The sequence below is a fragment of the Mus pahari genome, chromosome 13 (assembly GCF_900095145.1).
Source record: "Mus pahari chromosome 13, PAHARI_EIJ_v1.1, whole genome shotgun sequence".
Lineage (NCBI taxonomy): Eukaryota > Metazoa > Chordata > Mammalia > Rodentia > Muridae > Mus > Mus pahari.
In genome coordinates, this window is record NC_034602.1 from 23,709,184 (window position 1) to 23,729,873 (window position 20,690).

The 20,690-nt window shown below is 42.3% G+C and overlaps 1 protein-coding gene across 1 annotated transcript in view; it reads right to left on the reverse strand.

Annotated features, from left to right (window-relative positions):
- Positions 1-20,690, reverse strand: part of LOC110330220 (ankyrin repeat domain-containing protein 26-like) — a 106,554-nt gene that overhangs the window by 77,841 nt on the left and 8,023 nt on the right. Inside the window, 3 exon segments of the mRNA XM_021210207.1 lie at positions 1,643-1,709; positions 13,691-13,776; positions 18,090-18,159. Coding sequence (XP_021065866.1) covers positions 1,643-1,709; positions 13,691-13,776; positions 18,090-18,159 — 223 coding nt within the window.

Here is a 20,690-nt window from a genome sequence, read left to right on the forward strand (position 1 = left end):
AATATACTAAAATTCTGTTTTAGCATGGAACTCTCGTCTAGGAGTTAAAGGTGCCTTGCCCACAGGTTCCTGGCCCTCTGATAGCTCGTAATGTGTAGACTTAAGGTGAGAATTTAAATGAGTAAGTAAAAGCCCTCTAAAATCTAAACCATTAGAATGTGAAACTGAATGTGAGCAGATATTAAAACCTAAGCACAAAACTTCAGAAATTACTTTTTTACACTATGGTTATTGAATTTCTACTTGTACTACTGTGTAACTATTTGGGAAAAAATGTATTATTTGATTGTACCGATTTTTTATTATTTTTAAATTGAAAATAAGTTCTTTTTTTTTTTAAGGTTTACTTATTTATTATATGTAAGTACACTGTAGCTGTCTTCAGACACTCCAGAAGAGGGAGTCAGATCTTGTTACGGATGGTTATGAGCCACCATGTGGTTGCTGGGATTTGAACTCCAGACCTTTGGATGAGCAGTCGGGTGCCCTTACCCACTGAGCCATCTTACCAGCCCAGGTTCTTTTTTATACAGTCCATCCTGGCCACAGTCCCCGCCCCCTCCACCCTTCCCAGTACCCCGCCTCCCCTCTCTCCCAGATCCACTCTTCCTCCACTTCCCTTCAGAAAAGAGCAGGCTTCCAAGAGACAACAGCCAAGTGGTGGCGCACACCTGTAATCCCAGCACTTGGGAGACAAAGGCAGGTGGATTTCTGAGTTCCAGGCCAGCTCAGTCTACAGAATGAGTTCCAGGACAGCCAGAATTGCACAGAGAAACCCTGTCTCGAAAAACCAAAAACCAAGCCAAACCGAAACAAAACACGATACAGTAAGACTGGGGGAAAACCTTACAGTGAGGCTGGACAAGGTCACCCAATAGGAGTAGAAGAGTTCCAAGAGCAGGCAGACAAGCCAGAGACGCGCCTGCTCCCACTGTTAGGAGTCCTATAGAACCACCATTGGCAGACAGTTTTGAAACCAGAGGCAGATCCTTCCGCTGTGACATAAATTTTCAGTTTCCTTACCAGTTTGAAACACGAATATAATGAAAGTCACACACGTAAACTATTTTTTAAATCTTTTTTCCATGATTTTATTTTGTGGGTATGAGTGTGTGCTTGCGTGCATGTGTGTGCACCCCGTGCGTGCATGATGCCTGTGGAGGTCAGAAGAAGTCCTCAGATCCGGGAGTACTGGAGTTACAGGGGGTTGGGAGCCACAGTGTGGATGCTGGGACCTGAATCTGGGTGCTATGCAAGAACAAGTGCTCTTAACACTGAGCCAGCTCTTCAGCCCCCAGTTTAAAAAAAAAAAAACAAAACCCTAAACCACAAAAATGCATATTTATACAAAAGTTCCTGGCCCAAATTTCAGATTTGCTCTATTATAAAAACCATGCCTCGAGACTCTCCTTCTGGTATCCATTTTCACACCTGATTCAACTGTCACTGCACAGAGTAGCCACTGCCTCTGTCATACTCAAAGTAAAACAAAGCAACAAGAGGCCCAGCTGGTCATAATTATATAAACATTTCTCTCTGCTGGCTTTTCAGATGCAATGATAGCAGACCATTGCTGGGTGTAAGAATATATAGTAAAAAAAATTCAGAAATAGAAAATTAATTTCATAGAGGGGCATCTTACCTTGGTACTCAAGCTAGGGTCATCTTCTACTTCTATGGGCTCAGAGTTACTAGGTCTGTGGGCAAAGCTTAAGAATAAAAGTAAACAAGAGGAGGGGAGACTTGGTTATCAGTTATCTGTGCCATTTCTTTATGAGATATTTAAAGTTGATCTCTGTTAAAACAAAGAAACAAGCGATTGCTACCCCTTTCTTCCTTAGCCTCTACCATTACTTATGTCATTCATATATCCATGACAAAGAATGGTACTCCATATGATTGACAGCTCAAAAAAATGTGTCTTCACAAATTTCCTCTCTTGAAGGCTGAAATGAAAACCCAGCTATTGGCTTACACATAGTTTTGCTGCCTGAATTGTAAAAAAAAAAAAAAAAAAAAAAAAAAAAGGCTCAAATAGTTAGTGTTTACTCTTTGATGTCTCCCTCTGGTTAACAACTGCAATTCATTCAGAATTGGACATCTTGATCCAAGCCATAGAATGAAAGATGCTGGGGTATTGTGTTGCCTTAAAACAGCACAGAGTCTCTCCAGAAGTAGAGGACAAGAGTTAAAAAATCACATGTCTATACCGTTACCATATTCTCTTCAGATAAATTAGAACATTAAAAATTATTTTTAAAAAAACATTTTTTTTCAAATAACCTTGATTTTCAGATCTTCACAAGCAATAAAAAATCTCTCATAGGCTCATCCACACCCCAGGAGAGAACGTGGGGGCCCTGGTGGTAGAGCATCTAATTCCCCAGGAATATCTTCCCTCCTACACATTCCACTCCCCAATCCCCCTTCTTCAGGGTTCAATCATATTCTCCTGTGGCAGTGAGGTATGATAAAAATCTCTCTCACATTCTGAAAGACTGACTTTCTGAACCTCACAACCAGAGTTAATACTGTACCTTTTGGTCACTTAAGACTACAGTCCTGCTATGTTCTCAGCCTGTTTGTTTAACCTGATTTTAAGAGAACCATGGGACCATCATCGTTCCTTGGCTTAGATTTCCCATGTAATCTTTTTTACAGCCTATGCTGATGCATGGCTACAATCTCAGGATGTAGACTCTCCCCTGCCCGGGCCCAGGTGATACATGTGCATCATTTGCTGAAAGCAGCAGATAAGAAGTTGAGCACAATCTTCGGGAGTAAACTTTTACCATAAATGATAAACACAGCATTTGGATACTGGCTGATAAACCGTGATGTTTGTAGTACAGTTTGTTATCTGGGTCGGTTGGTGTCAATGACTATCTCTGTAACACTGTCAAAGATGTCTATAAAATGTCCCATTTCACCCCCATGTGACGCTTTCTGTACGGCTCAATAAAGACAGGAAAAAAAAAAAACAAAACTCTTTGTCAAGGGTATGTGTGTCAAGAGATATACACAGGATGAAACACACAGGTGCATGAAGTACAGAATTCAATAGTGAGAATATTATTCATATTCATATTACTGGACTTGTTCTTGGTTAAATGACTCCAAAGGAAAATGCTTTTACTTTTTTCCTCAATGAGACACCAACGCATGACTGGTGACTCGGAGTCAATCACTAATGTACTTAACCCACACTTTCTCTGACCATAAGCCTCTATCCTGTGAAAGCATGGATGCCTGAGGGAAGATGGGAACGTTACAGTCCTGTTTCTCGAGCCTGGCAAACCCCCTGTGTGGGGTCAGCACCCTGGCCTCGGCCTGGCCCGGCAGGGCTTCTCGAGGTCACAGATTTAACTTGCCCTGTCCTAAGTGACTGGGCATGAGTTGTCCCTGGAGTGGATGACAGGTCTGCTACCAGTCAGACAGACGCTTTAACTAGCTCAAGTTATTTTAGCCCTGCTTAACAGAAGTCTTGAATTTTGTCCAGATCTTATTCCTTTTTTTTTTAATGTTTGTTTATTCTTCTCTCACATGTTACCTCCTTATCGAAGTTTCTCCTCTCCCCCCTCTCCTCCCAGTCCCCTCCCCCCCATCTCCCCTCTGAATTCTTTATTCTATAGGCTTTTCTAGATTCTGTGCTAAGGATTTCAAATTACCTTTTTCACATATGCTACAATCCTCAAAGTGCTCATCCCTTTTCTAAATTTGTGAGCACCACCCAGAAGTTGCCCCTGCACAAACCCTGTCTGTTGATGCTGTTGTGATAGCCTGGCATGAGTTGCACTATTCCCATCTTTATCCTCTCCACTGGGCGTTTCTATATCCACCCACCATATTACTAGAACACTAATCTATTAATGGGAAGAGCGCTACTGGCCATAGACTTAAGGGTCATTCATTGCTGCCACCTGGTGGAGCCAAGAAAGCCATTTCACAGTCTTTTAGTCCCAAGCTCTCTGACAGAGCAGCCAAGTGGAGGGTGGGGGTGGGGAGGTGGGGGGTGGGGATTCTAAACACAGATTCAAGTAACCACATGTAGTTTGATTAGTATCTAGCATTCCCTAAAGTCATGAAGCTGAACATGCAAAGGAAAACTTAGCACTCAGATATAAAAAATAATGAAAGAGAAGTCGAAGGAATAATCATTCATAAAAGCAGTATATTCATTGGAAAGGAAAATAGACTAGAAGAAAGACTGATATGGGAGTTCATGTTGGTAAGTAGAAAGTCAATGAAAATATCTCTTAGTGAGATTTTTTGAGTATTATTTATACAACATGTAAATGTTCTTCACTTCTAGTAGAATAATTATAAATCAATGTTATGTGCTATGGCCAACATTAGTGAGAGCTTCCTTAAAACCCTTAACTACTAAAAACAAGCCAATGGTTACCAGTACAGTGTAACAACAAATTATTAGTTTATGTTGATGCAAGGAAGAAAAAAAAAACTCAACACAGAATCTAAATTTGACTTTCTGCATTGATGACCTGCATTTTGGTTCTTTTAATCTATGCAGAGGAAAAAGAGACAGTGTCATAGAGTTATGCAGGAAGAGGGTCAAATTGTACGTCAGATATATATATCAATGACAGAATCATGAGCAAGTTAATCTGCCTTCAGATGACAGTGACCAATTACGGGGGACAAGTATGTTCTTTCCTTGTTGGTGTTGTTGTTTTTTTGGTTGGTTGGTTCTTTTTGGTTTGTTTGTTTGTTTTTTATTGTTGTTGTTGTTGATGTGTGAGACAGGGTTTCTCTGTGTAGCCCTGATTGTCCTAGAACTCACTCTGTACACCAGGCTGGCCTCAGATCCACAGATCTGCCTGCCTCTGCCTCCCGAGTGCTGGGATTAAAAGCATGTGCCTTCACCACCTAGCTTGACAAGTAAGTTTTACCAGAACACTTTGTATACCTTCTGTGATGGCTCTGAGGTGGCAAGTGTAATGCACATCACACTGAATCTAGCCCAGGGAACACACAATGAAAACTAGTTTCTTTTCTCTGCATTCACTAAAGACTGCCTTAAACAATTAAATTAATCAAATCTTACCTTGTTTTAGAGTAGCATTCAGGACATGCATCTACTTCTAAAGATAAAGAAAGACTACATTTTAAATCAACAAAATGACTAGAAAATGAAGAAAACAGGAAGTATAATCTTTACATGACATGGCCAGGACATCCTTTGTAGCATGATTCTCCTTAGAACGGTAGCTGGTGAGTGTCTACCAGGAAGACCGACAAGGATGGCGGTTAGTGCATTAGGAGCTCTTAAGAATTTAACTTCTTAAGTATTTCTAATAAAATGTGGGAAAAAGAAGTGTTTCAAAATGCAATCTACGACAGGTAAATGCCTCACAGTCACGATGGAAGCCTGCCAGGCTGACAGCAAACTGTGCTGCCAGCAAAGGCAGTGCTGAAACTGGCTATGTCAAATGGCTCTGCAGTTTTCTAGACCGATGACACTAGGGACAATTCTGTTCTTACTTTGTTATTACAAAACACAACTTCTCTAGGTTTTCATTCAAAACTGTACTGTGTAAGATCAGTCTGTGGGCACTGTGCAGCATGCTGGGGAGGATCTCTCGAGACTCTCTCCCTGTGGCTCTCTCTCTCTCCTGGGAAGACCCTAATAGCCACTTCCATTGCTTCCAAAAGGAAATATCTCACAGAAAGAACACTCCTTTATTTGTTTATTCACTCTTGATGAGAACCAACAAACAGGTGCCTTAAAAGATACAAGAAAGTTGGTATCGGATAGGAAAAAAATGTAGAAATAAAATTATTGGAGTTGGAAGGATGGCTCAGCAGTTGAGAGCACTGACTGCTTCTCCAGTGGACCTCAGCTCGATTCCCAGAACCCACATCACAGCTTACAGCCGTCTGTAACTCCAGTTCCAGGGAATCTGATGCCCCTTCTAGCCACTAAAGGCACATGATATGCACATGGTGCACAGGCATGGACAAGGCACCCAAACACATTACATTAAATTAAGATTAAATTAAAAAATACCAGAATGTAGCAATAAGTGAGTGATGGTGGCTTTTAATTGTCAACTTGACGCAGTCTAGAATCGCCTAGGCAGGGTATCTCAGTGAGGGCTTGTCTAGATTACATTGCCCTGTGGCCAGCCTATGGGGATTACCTTTGCTTTGTTAACTAAGGTGAGAAGACCATACCACTGTGGGTGGCACAATTCCCTGTGCAACATCTCCTGACCTCTGTAACCGTGGAGACAGAAGATAAAAACAAGCATGCGTGAATCTACTCCTCTCTTCTGACCACAGACTTAATGTAACCAGTTACCTCAAGCTCTGGCTGCTGCCAACTCTGGACTTATGGACTTAGGTAATGCCTTTCTCCTCTAAGGAGCTTTTCCCAGGGTATTTTTAATCACAGCAACAGGAAATGAAACAAAGACAAATTCGATCTCGATAATCAGAGACCTTCCCCTCCCCCCCCCCATTCTACTTAGAGAAAACAAATGGTTGGACTCTAGTCTTTTTCCAGAACAGAAAATATACTTATAAAAGGAAGGTTACAGATTCAGATCAACAATAGAGTAACATACAAACATCGACACACGGACACAGGCACACGCACGCGCGCGTGAACACACACACACACACCACACTCCTGCACACAAATACAAAAACACAAACTTAATCTGTACACTGATGTGACTTTTTTTTTTAGACAGGGTTTCTCTGTGTAGCCTTGGCTGTCCTAGAACTCAGTCTGTAGACCAGGCTAGCCTCAAACTCAGAAATTTGCCTGCCTCTACCTCCCAAGTGCTGGGATTAAAGGCGTGCACCAGCACTGCCCGCTCGGATCAGTCTTTCTTGCTCCCACTTTATCAGGGCCAGGTGGGTTTGAGTTAGTCAGAGGACTTACCTGAATTGCCATCTGCACAACTTTCAAGTTCGTTTTCTTCATGTTTTGAAGCAGTTTGGCTTTTACAACGCGTAAAAAGTGATAAACAAAATTAATGTTTTAGTAGTTTTATGGAAAGTATCAAACAATGACATTAAACAATTGTAGGCTTATTTTATAAATTATGACAATGACTATTATGAGGTGAAGCAACCAAAGTTCCTAAGTTTTCAATTAAAGAATAAAATGTAAAAATGTAGAGGAAATGGACATGAATCACAAGTAATGAAGTCCAGACAGACGGGACCATGTGACATCATAGGAAGTGCCACAACTGTTCTCCAAACAGACAAGGTTCTTTTCTTCTATGTAAGTTCTTCTGAGAGAGAAGCATTTTGTTGGCTTGCTTTGCCATAGACATTCAAGACCTAAGGTGTTAAAAAGCACAAGCAGTGAGATAATAAAGGAACAGTGTGCTTTGCTCTAAGACTAACCGGCTTTAGAATCCCAAAGATGTGTCAGATCACAGGTTCAGACAACAAACACTGGGACTGGAGAGATGGCTCAGTGGTTAAGAGCACTGACTGCTCTTCCAGGGGTTCTGAGTTCAATTCCCAGCAACCACATGGTGGCTTACAACCATCTGTAATGGGATCCGATGCCCTCTTCTGGTGTGTCTGAAGACAGCTACAGTGTACTCATATACATAAAATAAGTAAATAAATCTAAAACAAAGCAAAACAAAAGCCAATGTCTGCACTTACCAGAAATCTCTAAATTAGATTACCTGTTTTATTTTTGTGATGCATAATTCAGAAGCGATAGGATAATTACTTGTAACTATAAATTCTCATTACTTTAACATGATTGGCAGTGATTCTAACACTAATGGATCACAACTATGCATGGAAAAATAGTTAACAGCAAAGATGGGAGCTGAAGGGATGGCCACTGTTCCTCCATACTGAGCCACAATGCTTGTCTATTGACTGGTTGGTTATTTTGAGAAAGAGTCTCACTTTGTAGTCTGGGTGCCCTGGAGCTCAGAGACCTGCCTACCTTTGCCTTCTGAGTGCCAGGATTACAGGCATGCACTGCCATACCAGGTCTCTTGACACACACATATGAACACACAGTGTATCACACACAGAATGATATTTAAACTCCATGACAACTGGGGAAGAACGGCAGGTTCCCTGGGAGAGATTCAATACCATCCAACCGATCATTTGAGGGACCAGAGGTGGCAACTACCCTGGCGATGAGCACAGTGAGGCCTCCCACCACTGAGACTTCATAGAAGAAAGGAAACTTCCTCCCGCGTTATCCAAACCCCTCAAGTTTACAGTGGAAAAGCAAAGGAATCCCGCAGGCTGCCAAATAAAGTTTGGGGTTGTGGAGAACAATGAATCTGTATGCTGTGTGTGGCTACGTCTGGGAGACCTGGGTAGCTGCTCAGACTGGACCAGCTCCTGTTCTTACTTTTCTGTCGCTGTGATAAGCACCATGACAATAGCAACTCATTTAAAAAAAGTGTCTAATGGGATTTATGGATTCAGAGGGTTAGAGTTCATGACAGCTGGAGTGGAGCCACGGTAGCAGCAGCAGCTTAGAGCTCACCTTTTTCTTTTTCTTTTCTTTTTTCTTTCTTTCTTTCTTTTTCTTTCTTTCTTTCTTTTTTTTTTTGAGATTATAATTGCAACATTTCTCCCTTTACTTTACTCTCTCCAAACTTTTCCATATACCCTCTCCATTCTCCTTCAAATTCATGGCCTCTTATTTTATTATCATCACACAATGCATGCACACACACACATATGCACACACACACACACATACATGCACACGCACAATCATGCACACGCACACACATGTTCGTACATTTAGCCTGATCCTTCGTAACGCTAATGTTACTTGTACACATGCCTTCAGGGCAGGCCGTTTGGCCCTGGACAGTTAGTCGTGGCATCCTCCCCTCCCTGGGGAAGGGTACCTTTCTCACTCAGCTTCCCTCAGTTGCCTACAGCTGCTTGTGTTTGAGGCCTCCTGGGTTTTCCTCCATCCACTCTGGCATGCCCATTGCTTTGATCTTAGTCGACTCATGTTTGGGCAGTCATGTTGGTGGACTTTATGGATGTGGAGTCCGACGTTACTAGGAGATACAATATCAAAGCAAACTTCCTGGTCCTCTGGCTCTTACAGTCTTTCAACTTTCCCTTCCCCGGTGTTTTCAGAGCCTTAGGTATGGGGCTTGTTTTATAGATGCATCCATAAGGACTGAGTGCTACAACTCTGCATTTTTATTGGTTGTGCTTTTCTGTAGTTATCTCCAACGGGACATTTTCTTAATGAAAGGTGAAGACTACATTTATCTGTTGTCATACGGACAAATGTTTATAGATTGTTGTTAGGGAGTGTGCTGGTTTAGTAAGATAGTGGCTGTAGCTTCTCTTCTATGATCTATGACTTCCCTAGCACTAAGTAGTTGGCTAAGTTTCCAGTACTAGGCATGGTTTCCCTCTTGTTGGGTGGCTCTTAAGTCTAATTAGAGACTAAGTTCAGGAAGAGCAACTATTGCATCACTAAGGTTGTCGTGCGGTGCAGGTGACTGATGACTCACTGGCAGCAGAGCCGGGTAGCTTGCATGGTGACTTCTGGCCCTGTAAAGGCTCAGGGAAGAGCTTTCGGAGCAGCTCTCGCTCGGGGGTCTCTGGGTTGATTCTGAAGTGCATGGTATTTTCAGTGATAGAGACTTACCTTCCACCCCTGGGGAATCAACCAAAGGCAACAGCAATAGACTATGTTTTGGTAATTTCTTGGGACAGACCTGGCCAACAACTCAAAGGAGGGTTCTCATGTCTGCTATTGGGGTTTTCTGTAGATGATCTTTGGCTCTTAGAGGGTATATCATCAGCCGAGATGAGAAAGTTCATTGAAACTACATATGCATATTTATACACTGAATTGAGTGTAATGTAGGTTTTTAGGCGAATGGTTCATAGTATGGCTCCCTGAGCCTTCTCAGACATCTTTACTGTTAATTTACCTCCTCTCTCTGTATTTATCGCCTTCCCCCCACCCACCCACCGTGAAAGATCCTTTCATTCCCATTTTCCCTATCAGATCACTGGAATCCTGCTATCCCCCCTCCTCCCCAAACCCCCTTCCTGGCAATGATCGCTTTATAGCTCCAGCCTACACACTCATATCTGAAGATTTGGGGCTAGGAGCCTCCAATGAGAAAGAGCATGTGTCATTTATCTTTCTAAAGCTAGATTACTTCACTCAATGTGATCTTTCCTATCCATTAACCTGACAAGCCGATTATTTCATTTTTCTTTACAGTTAAATAATATTCCATACTGTGTGTGTCCATATTTTCATTGTCCATTGCTGGTTAAAGAACATTTAGGTTGTTTTCATTTCCCAGATATTGTGATTGTAGCAGCAATGACCATGGCTAGGCAAGTATCTGGGGAACAGGATGTTGAATCCTCTGGGTAGATGCCCAAGGGTGGTGGTGTGTCTGGACTCTGAGGCAGATTATTCTCAGCTTCCTGAGGAACTACCACATTGATTGTCATAGTGGTTGTCTATGTTTGCACTTCTACCAGCAATAAGTAAGTGTTCCCCTTTCCCTATGTCCTTGCCAGCATGAGCTGTCATTCATTTTATTGATCTTAGCCATTCTGATTGATGCCGGATAGAACCTCAAATAGTTTTAATTTGTATTTACCTGATAACTATGGTTGTTGAATGTTTTATAAAATGTTTCCCAGCCATTTGGGTTTCGTCTTCCGAGAACTCTCTGCTTCATTCTGTATCCCACTTTCTAGTTGGATTATTTGTTTTCTTTATCCCTCTAAAAAACTGTAACCGGTAGAGACTTCTTCCCACGCTGTAGCCTGCCACTTTGCCCTGGTGGTGTTGTCCTTTGCCACCCAGCAGCTTTTCCATCTCATGTGCATTAACCGTTGTTCTTAGTGCCTGGGTGGTGTTCTGCAGGAAGCCTTTTCCTGGGCCAGTGAGTTCAGGAAAGTTCTCCCACTTTCCCGACTAGCAGGCCTTAGTTGGAGTTTCCTGCAGGGTGCTATGTGTCTAGCTGCACTATTCTCCACATAGGTATCCAGTTTGTCCAGCATCATTTGTTGAAGATACTGTTTTAAAACTCAGGTGAAGCCGGGTGTGGTGGCACACGCCTTTAATCCCAGCACTCGGCAGGCAGAGGCAGGCGGATTTCTGAGTTCAAGGCCAGCCTGGTCTACAAAGTGAGTTCCAGGACAGCCAGGGCCATACAGAGAAACCCTGTCTCAAAAAAACAAAAAACAAACAAACAAACAAAAACCAAAAACCTCAGGTTAGTGAACTTATGTCTGGTTCCTAGATTCCATTTCATTGATCAACATATGTTTTATGCAAATGTCATGCTGTTTTTATTACTGTATCTCTGTCGTATGATTTGACATCTGGGATGGTGACACCTTCAGCAGTTCTTTTACTATAGAAGACTGTTTTAGCTATCCTGGCATGTGTGTGTGTGTGTGTGTGTGTATGTCCACCCACACATGTGTATGTTTTCATATAAAACTGGGGTTGAGAAGAACTGTGTTGGAATTTTGATGGGTATTATGTTGAATCTGTAGATTGCTTTTGGTAGGGTGGCCATTTTCACTATATTAATTTTACCAATCCATGAACATGGGAGGTCTTTCCATCTCCTGGTGTCTTCAATTTCTTTCTTCAATGTCTTACACTTTTATTACACAAGGCTTTCACTTGTCTGGTTAGGGTTGCCTCAAGATATTTTTGAGGCTATTATTAAAGGTATTTTTCAGTCCATTTGTCCTTTGTTGTGCTGCCTATTCTTGTGTCAACTTGACATAAACCAAACTTATTCCAAGGGAAGAAACCTCAATTGAGAAAATGCCTCCATGAGATCCAGCTCATGACCTCGAGGCAGATTATTCTCATGAGAAAAGGCGTTTTCTCAGTTGGTGATCAGTGTGGGAGGGCTCAGCCCTTTGTGGGTGGTGTCTTCCCTGAGCTGGTGGTCCTGGGTTCTATAAGAAAGTAGACTGAGCATCCATGATGAATAAAGCACCTCCCTCCAAGGCCACTGCCGCAGCTCCTGCCCCCAGGTTCCAGCCTTGCTTGGGTTCCTGCCCTGACTTCCTTTGATGATGAACAACAATATGGAAGGGTAAGCCAAATAAACCCTTTTTCCCCTAATTTGCTCTTTTGGTCATGGTGTTTCATCACAGTGATGGAAATCCTAAAGGCTTCTGTTTTTTGTTTGTTTGTTTGTTTTGTCTGTGTGCTAATTTTGTATCCTATTATGTAGAAAGCATTTGTTAGCTGTAGAAATTTCCTGGTGGAATGTTTAGGGTATTTTACCTATAAAGTCATATTACCTACCAATAGGGGTACTTTAACTTCATTTCCTAGTTTATCCCCTTGGTCTCCATCAGGTGTCTTATTGTTCTAGCTAAGACTTCAAGCACTATATTGAATAGGTATGAAGAAAGGATCTTGATTTGTTCCTGATATCACTGGAAATGCTTTGAATTTCTCCATTTAGGTTGATGTTGGCTGTAGGCTTGCTGTAAGTTGTCTTTATTATGTTGAGTTATGTCCCCGTATCTTTAGTCTCTCCAGGACTTTCATGATGAAGGGGTGTTAGATTTTGCCAAAGGCCTCTGTGGTGGTTTGAAAATGCTTGGACCTATTAGGAGGCGTGGCCTTGTTGGAGAAAGTGTGTCACTGTGAGAATGGGCTTAGAGAGCTTCCTCCTAGCTGCCTGAGGATGCCAGTCTTCTCCTTCGGAGCAAGACGTAGAACTCTTAGCTCCCCTAGTGCCATGTTCCCGCCTTGATGATAATGGACAAGTCTTACCCACAGTTCATAGGTGTGAAGATGTGGGCCAGTGCTGCAATAGAAAGTTCTGCATGACTCTCTGAGTGTGAGGGAATGTGCAGGGGCTCAGGCAAAGGTCAGAGAAGTAAAACAATTTGCATAAACTCACTAAGTACCCTAACAGAGTAGCTCAGTGAATGAATGATGCTGAAGGAAGCAATGGCTCCCTTCAGCCTCCTGCAGGCACGTGCCACCCTCCCTCTGTCAGGAAAGACAGTGGATGTTGTTAATGGTTCCAAGTCACATGCCCAGCAAATAGGAAAGGAAGGAACTAAATTTAAATCCTTTCTTTTATGGTACCTATGACTTTTATATCCAATCAAAGGATTTTCTTCTCACAAATACACTTCTCAGAGGAAAAAGTAAAGAAAAATCTGACATAATTGAATGATCTCAAGTAATAGCCACTCATGCACTCATGGATGATATAGCATCAATATTCTTAAAAAACATTTCAAGCATAGACATCCCATAACCATTGCAAATCATTTCACCTCCAACTTGTAGGTGGACATGTGTGAGAGGAGTCGCGGATAGTGAAACACAAAGCTGGTCCAGCCAGCTCAGGGCTGTTCTTTACCAAACAGCGTAACTCTCGGAAGCCATTTTCACTGGTCTAAGCTCTTATGACAAAAGTCAGGCAGCAAATTGCAAATATCAGGCAGGTTTACAGGGGAACGTAAATCATCATACGCGGCTGCTTTTCCCACTCTGAGTAATTGCTGTTATGATTAACTCATGCTTTGGTGGCGTGGCTTTCAGTAACTACCAATGCTTTCAGATGGGGTTCTTCTTATCGGTTTAATAGGACTCAGCTACTGTAGCCATCCCATAACACCCCACCCCAGCTTGTTTTAACTAAAGGAATGTACAAGCAGCTAGCTGTACCTCCCCAGCTCGTCAACTGCGTCTGTGTTTTCCTCCATCCTTTTGTTGTCTTCCTTGATGGAGTGTGAACATGGTATGAGGCCATCCTGTTAGAAAAGAAAAGAAAAAAATCCAAGAGCTCACTCAATTACACAGGCATCTTATGAATGGACCTGTGACTGCAAGCATGGGGCACAGGGCAAATGACAGTCTCTCCTCCCTCCAGATGTTGCCCCTACTGTGAAGGGCCACAGACCAACCCATAGTGGGCCACACACCTCAACAGGCTGTCTTTCAAAGAAGTCAGCCAATAGATGCTCCAAGGATTCCAATAGTTCCTAAGGGTCCCAAGCACCTACCATCCCTGCTCACACCTCCAGACTCCCTGTCTGTCCTGCCGTGTTTTGTGGCAAATGTCTTGAGTTAAGGAAGTCAAGTTTCAGGGACATGCACTGTGAAGAACTTTCCAATGGCGCCAACACTCTCTAGAGGTTATGGAAAATACTCATTTAATTTAATTGTATTTCAGGTGTCAGGGCCCCTGGTGCTAGCACCTGGCAATCATGCTCCCAGTGGGACACTGGAGGAATTTAAGTGTCACTTGTTAGATGGTTTAAGGTGTTTGCACGGTTTCAATTTACATGGGTTTCTCTTTGGGAAAAATCTAGAAGTTTTTCTTTCAGTGATAGCTTACCTTGGTTAGTGTTCTGCTAATAATACTTTTCTTCTGCCTTAGTTAATCTTTTTGTAATTAACACGGAATAAAAACATTCATTGTTGCTATAAAGAACTAATTCTGTTAGCCAGTCAAAGCTAACTATGATTACCTGAAAACAATGATATTTCTAATAGATAGGAACACAAATTGGAAAAAAATAGGACCTCCATATTCCACTTGGACAAAAAAAAAAGGCAATCAAAATTCTAGAAAGTAACATGCAGTGTGAAAAGGTGCATTTATGAGCGTGGTTTACAAAGTTTAAGAAATGCTAATCTGAATTCCTAGCCTAAGATCAGAGTTGAAACACATAAGAAATCCTGTTCAAGCCTTCTTTCCTATTGATTTTATTTCCTTAATTCCTCACTTAGTTTCTGAAATCACATGACTTTAACACTAAGAATATTTTTAAATTTTTGATGCATAATTACTAGAATAATCCACACTGTATTACTTTCAAATCTACATATGGAAATCCAGTTGGCAATGCATCAACTCACATTTAAGACTGTTGAAATGATTCTAAAACATGAAAGTATCCTATGAGTTCTTGGTCACACAAGCATGGGGACCTTAAAGTCAAGCAAGATGAAGCATAGGGAAGCTGCAGGCAGAGTGACAACGCAGGCAGAGTGACAACACAGGCAGAGTGACAACGCAGGCAGAGTGACAAAGCAATGAGGGAGGCTGCTACCATCCAAATACTAGAGAATGATGCAAGGAATCATATTCCAACCATTGAAGAGTGGGCACTACAGAATCTACAATACCAAACATTCCAGAAATCCAACATTTACTATACAGTAATTGAGTCTGTACTTCTAGAACTGGTCATTCTTAGGTAAACATGAATTGTTCATTTACCTGAAGAGATTCAGTCATGCTCAATGGAATGAGCTAGAAAGCACAATGCGATCACTTTGTAATATGAATTTTGAGAACCCGATCATAAATGTCTAAATTTCCAGGATTTCTTCTGTCTGTCTCAACATAGAAGTACAGAATACAGCTCTTCTACAAACTGTTATGACACTAAAATAAAGTGGGTTTTATTTACTTCATTTTTCTATTATTTTAAGCAAGCAATCCATGTAAATCAGTAGGTTCGACAGAGATTCCCATCTCCAGGATCCATGGATAGCCAATAGTTTAGAAGGAAAGAGTAGCTCCTTGCAAGCCCCGCCCCCACACCTCCCTTCCTTGAAATGCCACAGAAATTTTGCCACATTCTTTTTGGCCCTTTGATGATCTAGCAGTGTGCTTCAATCTATTTTAAAAATATTTCTGTCTCCTATGATTTAATATTGTTGTTATAGCACACACATGTGCACACACACTGGCATCTATACAATATACACACACCAAAACAAACAAACAAAATAAAAACTCTAGATTCAACTGTCAGTTTTCTCCAAGATAAACAGCTTTTTTGCCCCAAAAACCCACATGCTAAAGTCATTGTGCAGATGTAATTCATCAAGTGAATGGAAGCAAAATGAGCTAGTTCAGCTGTCCAGCAATCTGACAGAGTAGATATGAGACTAAAATACACGTTTATGTATATATGTGTATTGTGTACATGTAATACATTTCCCAAGGCAAATAAAAACCTTCCCCTTCAAAGAATTCCCACAAGGAAGAAAGGATTGTCACAGCTTTAGACACAACGGAATTAAAAACTAACTGCCTGCATTAGAGTTCTGAGAGTCCCAGTTTGTCCCCTCAGCAAGAGGGGGATCACCATGAGGAAGGAGGTTCTATTAGATTGTGCTGAGTGCAACAGTTGTTCCTGACAACTTGGGCAATGCATCCTTGGACCTCTGTGATTTACACACCCAAATTAAATCTAGATTGAACTCTACGTACATTTTAATGATTTCTATCAAAACTTCATGGAAACCAGGCACCTCACACTAAAAGGCCATTACCTTTAGTGTTGATCTTGGGACCAGGCATGACATCCTCTGATGTCCTGAATAAGAACATCCTTCCTACCAGATCCACAACCTTCCTGAGGCCCCAGAGCAGAGGTTCTCAACCCTCTAGCACTGCAACCATGATTCCTCATGTTGTGGTGACCCCCAAGCACAAAATTATTTCTGTTGCTACTTCATAGCTGAAATTTTGCTACTCTTATGAACCATAATGTAAATGTCTGATATGCAGGATGTTTGATATGTGAACCCTGTGAAAAGGTCATTTGAGAACTGCTGCTCCACTAGATGAGCAGAATCAAGAATTTTCAGTCCCTGAGTAGACAGGGTCGCATCCCTACTCAGAGGTGAGCTAGCTTCAGAAAACAGGTTGTCAGCCATGTCCAGTCCTTACTATCAAGGGTTAAAAGCCTCAGAAGGGGAAATTAAGGCAGGATATAAACACAGGGGAAACTAAGAGAACCCGGATCTGGAATCTGATGAGAGAGCAGTCAGCGGACCCAGGCCGCCCAACACAGCTCAGTCAATGAAGTATGAAGACTCTTTATAGAGGGATAAGCGTTCTGCACAGGCATCTCAAATAAGTCTTACAATAGCAAGGAACCAAGCTTAGACCTAAACACATGTGAGTTTCCAGTTTACTCTTACTGTATCCCAGCTGTTAACAGGCCAACTCTGGGCACCTCATAATTCTATGAACTTCATTTACAGTCAAAGTATAGTTCTCAATTCTCTATGGCCCAGTGCAGCACAGATTTCTTTGACCTTGTGACTTAAGGGTGTTTTCATATCAGCCTCTAATTCTGCCCAGTGCACACCTAGGAACTATTCGTTGTAAGATCTCATTTACAAAAGATGAAAAAATTTTCTTTACCATCTGTCTTAGGATTTCTTTTGGTATACTAAAACATCAAGACCAAAAAAGAAAAAAAAAAGTAACTTGGGGAAATAAGTTCAATTTCATCTGAGTTTCCAGGGAAGCCAGGGCAGGAACCTAGAGGAAGGAACCCAGAGGCAGGAACTGAGGCCAAGACTGTGGAGGAGTGCTGCTTACCAGCTTGCCCCAGTTGCTTTCTTGTAAACCTCAGGTGCCCAGGGGTGGCACCACCCACATTGGGCTGGGCCCTCCCACGTCAATTGTCAGTCAAGAAAATGCCCCACAGACTGGCCTTCAGGTCATCTTATGGAGGCATTTTCTCAGTCAGAATTCCCTCTTCCCAGATGTGTCTAGGTTTGCATCAAATTAAAAACCCAACAAGGACCACAAAGCCCTGAACAATGTTACTCCAGAAGCCAGCAAGGGCTATTTATAAAACTAACAAGTACGACTCCTCATCCGGAAGCCCACACCGTGTTTTCAGAACACTGCCCTCTTCCTTATGGAGCCCCTCTTGGCCTTAGTGCTTGAGCATAAAGTCTATGTTAAAGCCTTTGCTTAACTCCAACTTTGTTATTAGAGTACAACAAAATCAAATTTCAAGTAGATTTCCTCCACTCAGAGCTGAGGACTGAACCTAGCCCTTGTAGCAGCGAGGCAAACACTCAGCCACTGAGCTAAATCCCTGAACTGCAAGCAATCGCAGGGCCGGGCATGGTGGCGCATGCCTTTAATCCCAGCACTCGGGAGGCAGAGGCAGGCGGATTTCTGAGTTCGAGGCCAGCCTGGTCTACAGAGTGAGTTCCAGGACAGCCAGGGCTATACAGAGAAACCCTGTCTCAAAAACAAACAAACAAACAAACAATGTCAGCATCGCAAATGAGCTTGTACCTTGGTATCAAAATTATGTCTGGCCTCTTTTGTTGTTAGCTCAGATCTGGGACCAGGACCTTGGGAAAGCCTGCAGAGGAAAAACTACAGTGAGAGTGGGTCCTAAGAACAGCAAGCCGTCCAGGTGGCAGACGGCATTGTTAACACTTTTACATTTTATCTTTATGTTGCAGGGGAATGTATATATTTATGTGAGTGTTAAGTGCCCAACAGGCCAGACAAGGGCACTGGAGCCCCTGGAGCTAGAGTTGCATGGAGCTGTGAGCTACCTGGGTATACTTTTCAACCTGGACAAACTCAGCTCCTACTCAGAGCAGTGCTCCCAACTGCTAAGCCATCTCAGATCCTTTCCTTCCTGTCTCTCTCTCCTCTCTCTCTCTCTCTCTCTCTCTCTCTCTCTCTCTCTCTCTCTCTCTCTCTCACACACACACACACACACACACACACAATCTCTCTCTTTTTGTTTGGGGTTTGCTTGTTTGTTTTTTGAGATAAGAGTCTAACAATATATCACTGGCTGGCCTGGAACTCACTGTGTGGACCAGGCTCAAATTCACAGAGATCCACCTGCCTCCTGCCCATCCCACTGACGGGATGGTGACAGTGTGTGGGTGTGTGCCACCACACTCAGTATATGCCATTTTATATTTGTCTTTATATCAACTTCTGAAACAATCAAGCTTGTAAATTTCCTCTTTCTGCTTCTACTTCTCTCAACCTAAGAAAACATTCAAGGAACAGTCTCTCCAGGTTCTACAGCAAAGGGTGATTGATGGCCAGTGCACAATCACGGCCTGAAGGTAATTTGTGTGCACAGATTCGTCTCTGACAATGAACTGAGGCGCCAGTGACTGGTTCTTCTATCTTTTGCTACTTGAATGGACTCAGCTGAGAAACACCTTGGAAACGTTCATTGCCGAGGACCAGCCCTGCAAGTTCTGAAGTGGGATACAGGGTGGGACCCCTGCAAGTTCTAAAGTGGGATATAGGGTGGGACCAAGACTGATGCTCTCTGACCTTGTAGCTCTCGCTTACTGTCTGGGGGGTCAGAAGCTGATGGCCTCTGGAAATTTCACTCTCTCTTGCCATTCCGTGGCTAAAAGCTGCTTACTTCTGGTAAATTGATTCAAGCTGATAGCAGCAGGGCAATTAGAAAAAAGGCTTAATTTCTCTCTGGCTCAAGGGCCCCTCACTGGCCAGGCTAGAGGCTTGGAGTTTGTTAACTTTTTGTGAGCCAGAGATAAAATAACAAAAATAAAATGGAGAATTCAAGCACACCCAGAGACACAGAGACACACAGACACATATTTTGGCCAGACTGGACCACCTGTTTCAACAATTCCACAAGTGATCATGCACACATCCATACACACACACACACACACACACACACACACACATACACACACATATAGACAGACATATACATATATACATTTGTAGGATGGAGCTGAGCCATAATAGTTATACTTTATTTCTTCTCTCTGGCCTTTTTATACCTTCTTAAACCAAAGTTCTTTCTAAAAGGCCTCATAGATGAAGTGCTACCCAAGAGGGAGGAACAGAAGAGTGTGGATAGGAACTTCACAGCAGCGTTCACTCTGTAAGCTCATTATAAGTTCAAAGCAGCAGTTTCATGTGGCCTAGCTTTATCCCAGTGCAAATCTGTGGCTTCATCCTTGGATTTGCTTGTTCCAAGCCTGCATTCTTTCCTAGTGCAACTGGCCTGTGACACATGAAGGCTTACAGAGCTCTATTTGTACCCTCAGTCATTAGGGGTTTGGGATTACCTGTATCAATTTAAGAGTTCTATAAAATCATTATGAAGAATTGTGAAATCATTAAATCATCTAAACAGCATTATTACATGAGAGTACATCTTCATATTGATCTGCAGGAAATATATCCAATAGGTTGTGCTGAAACCCAGCAATCATTAGTCTATGTAATAGTGACAGAAAAGGTATATCAGCAGAAGAAGCAATCCTGAGATGAAGTTTCTGATGACTTTGCATCTCAGAGGACACCCACCACAGCCATGCAAAACAATGGGCCATTTCCAGACAACTTACTCTCTAGCTCCAGCCTTTCTTAGATGGCTTCTGTCAGTTAGCCAGAAGTCTGCGTGTAGAAAAGCCAAAGAAACATCTGTACATTGTTCTTAGGCATCTCTTGCCAGAAAGAAAGATTCAGACATTGAAAACTGTAAAGACTAGGGGCTAGAGAGCTGGCTCCGGGGTGAAGAGCCCTGACTGCTCTGCAGACGACCTACATCTGCTTCCTGACACTCGCGTGGCACCTCCAGTTTCAGAAGATCAGATCCCTCCTCTGGCCTCTGCAGGCATCAGTCAACAATGCAGACAGAAAAAGTGAAACTAATTTTTAAAAATGTCAAAGGATGGTATTGAGGGAGACAACTCATAAGAATAGATAACCACATTTTCTGCTAAATTTTATATTAAAAGACTAAATAGATAATTAGACAATTTAAAGATGGGACACTAGGGCTGGAGAGATGGCTCTGTGGTTAAGAGCACTGACTGTTCTTCCAAAGGTCCTGAGTTCAATTCCCAGCAACCACATGGTGGCTCACAACCATCT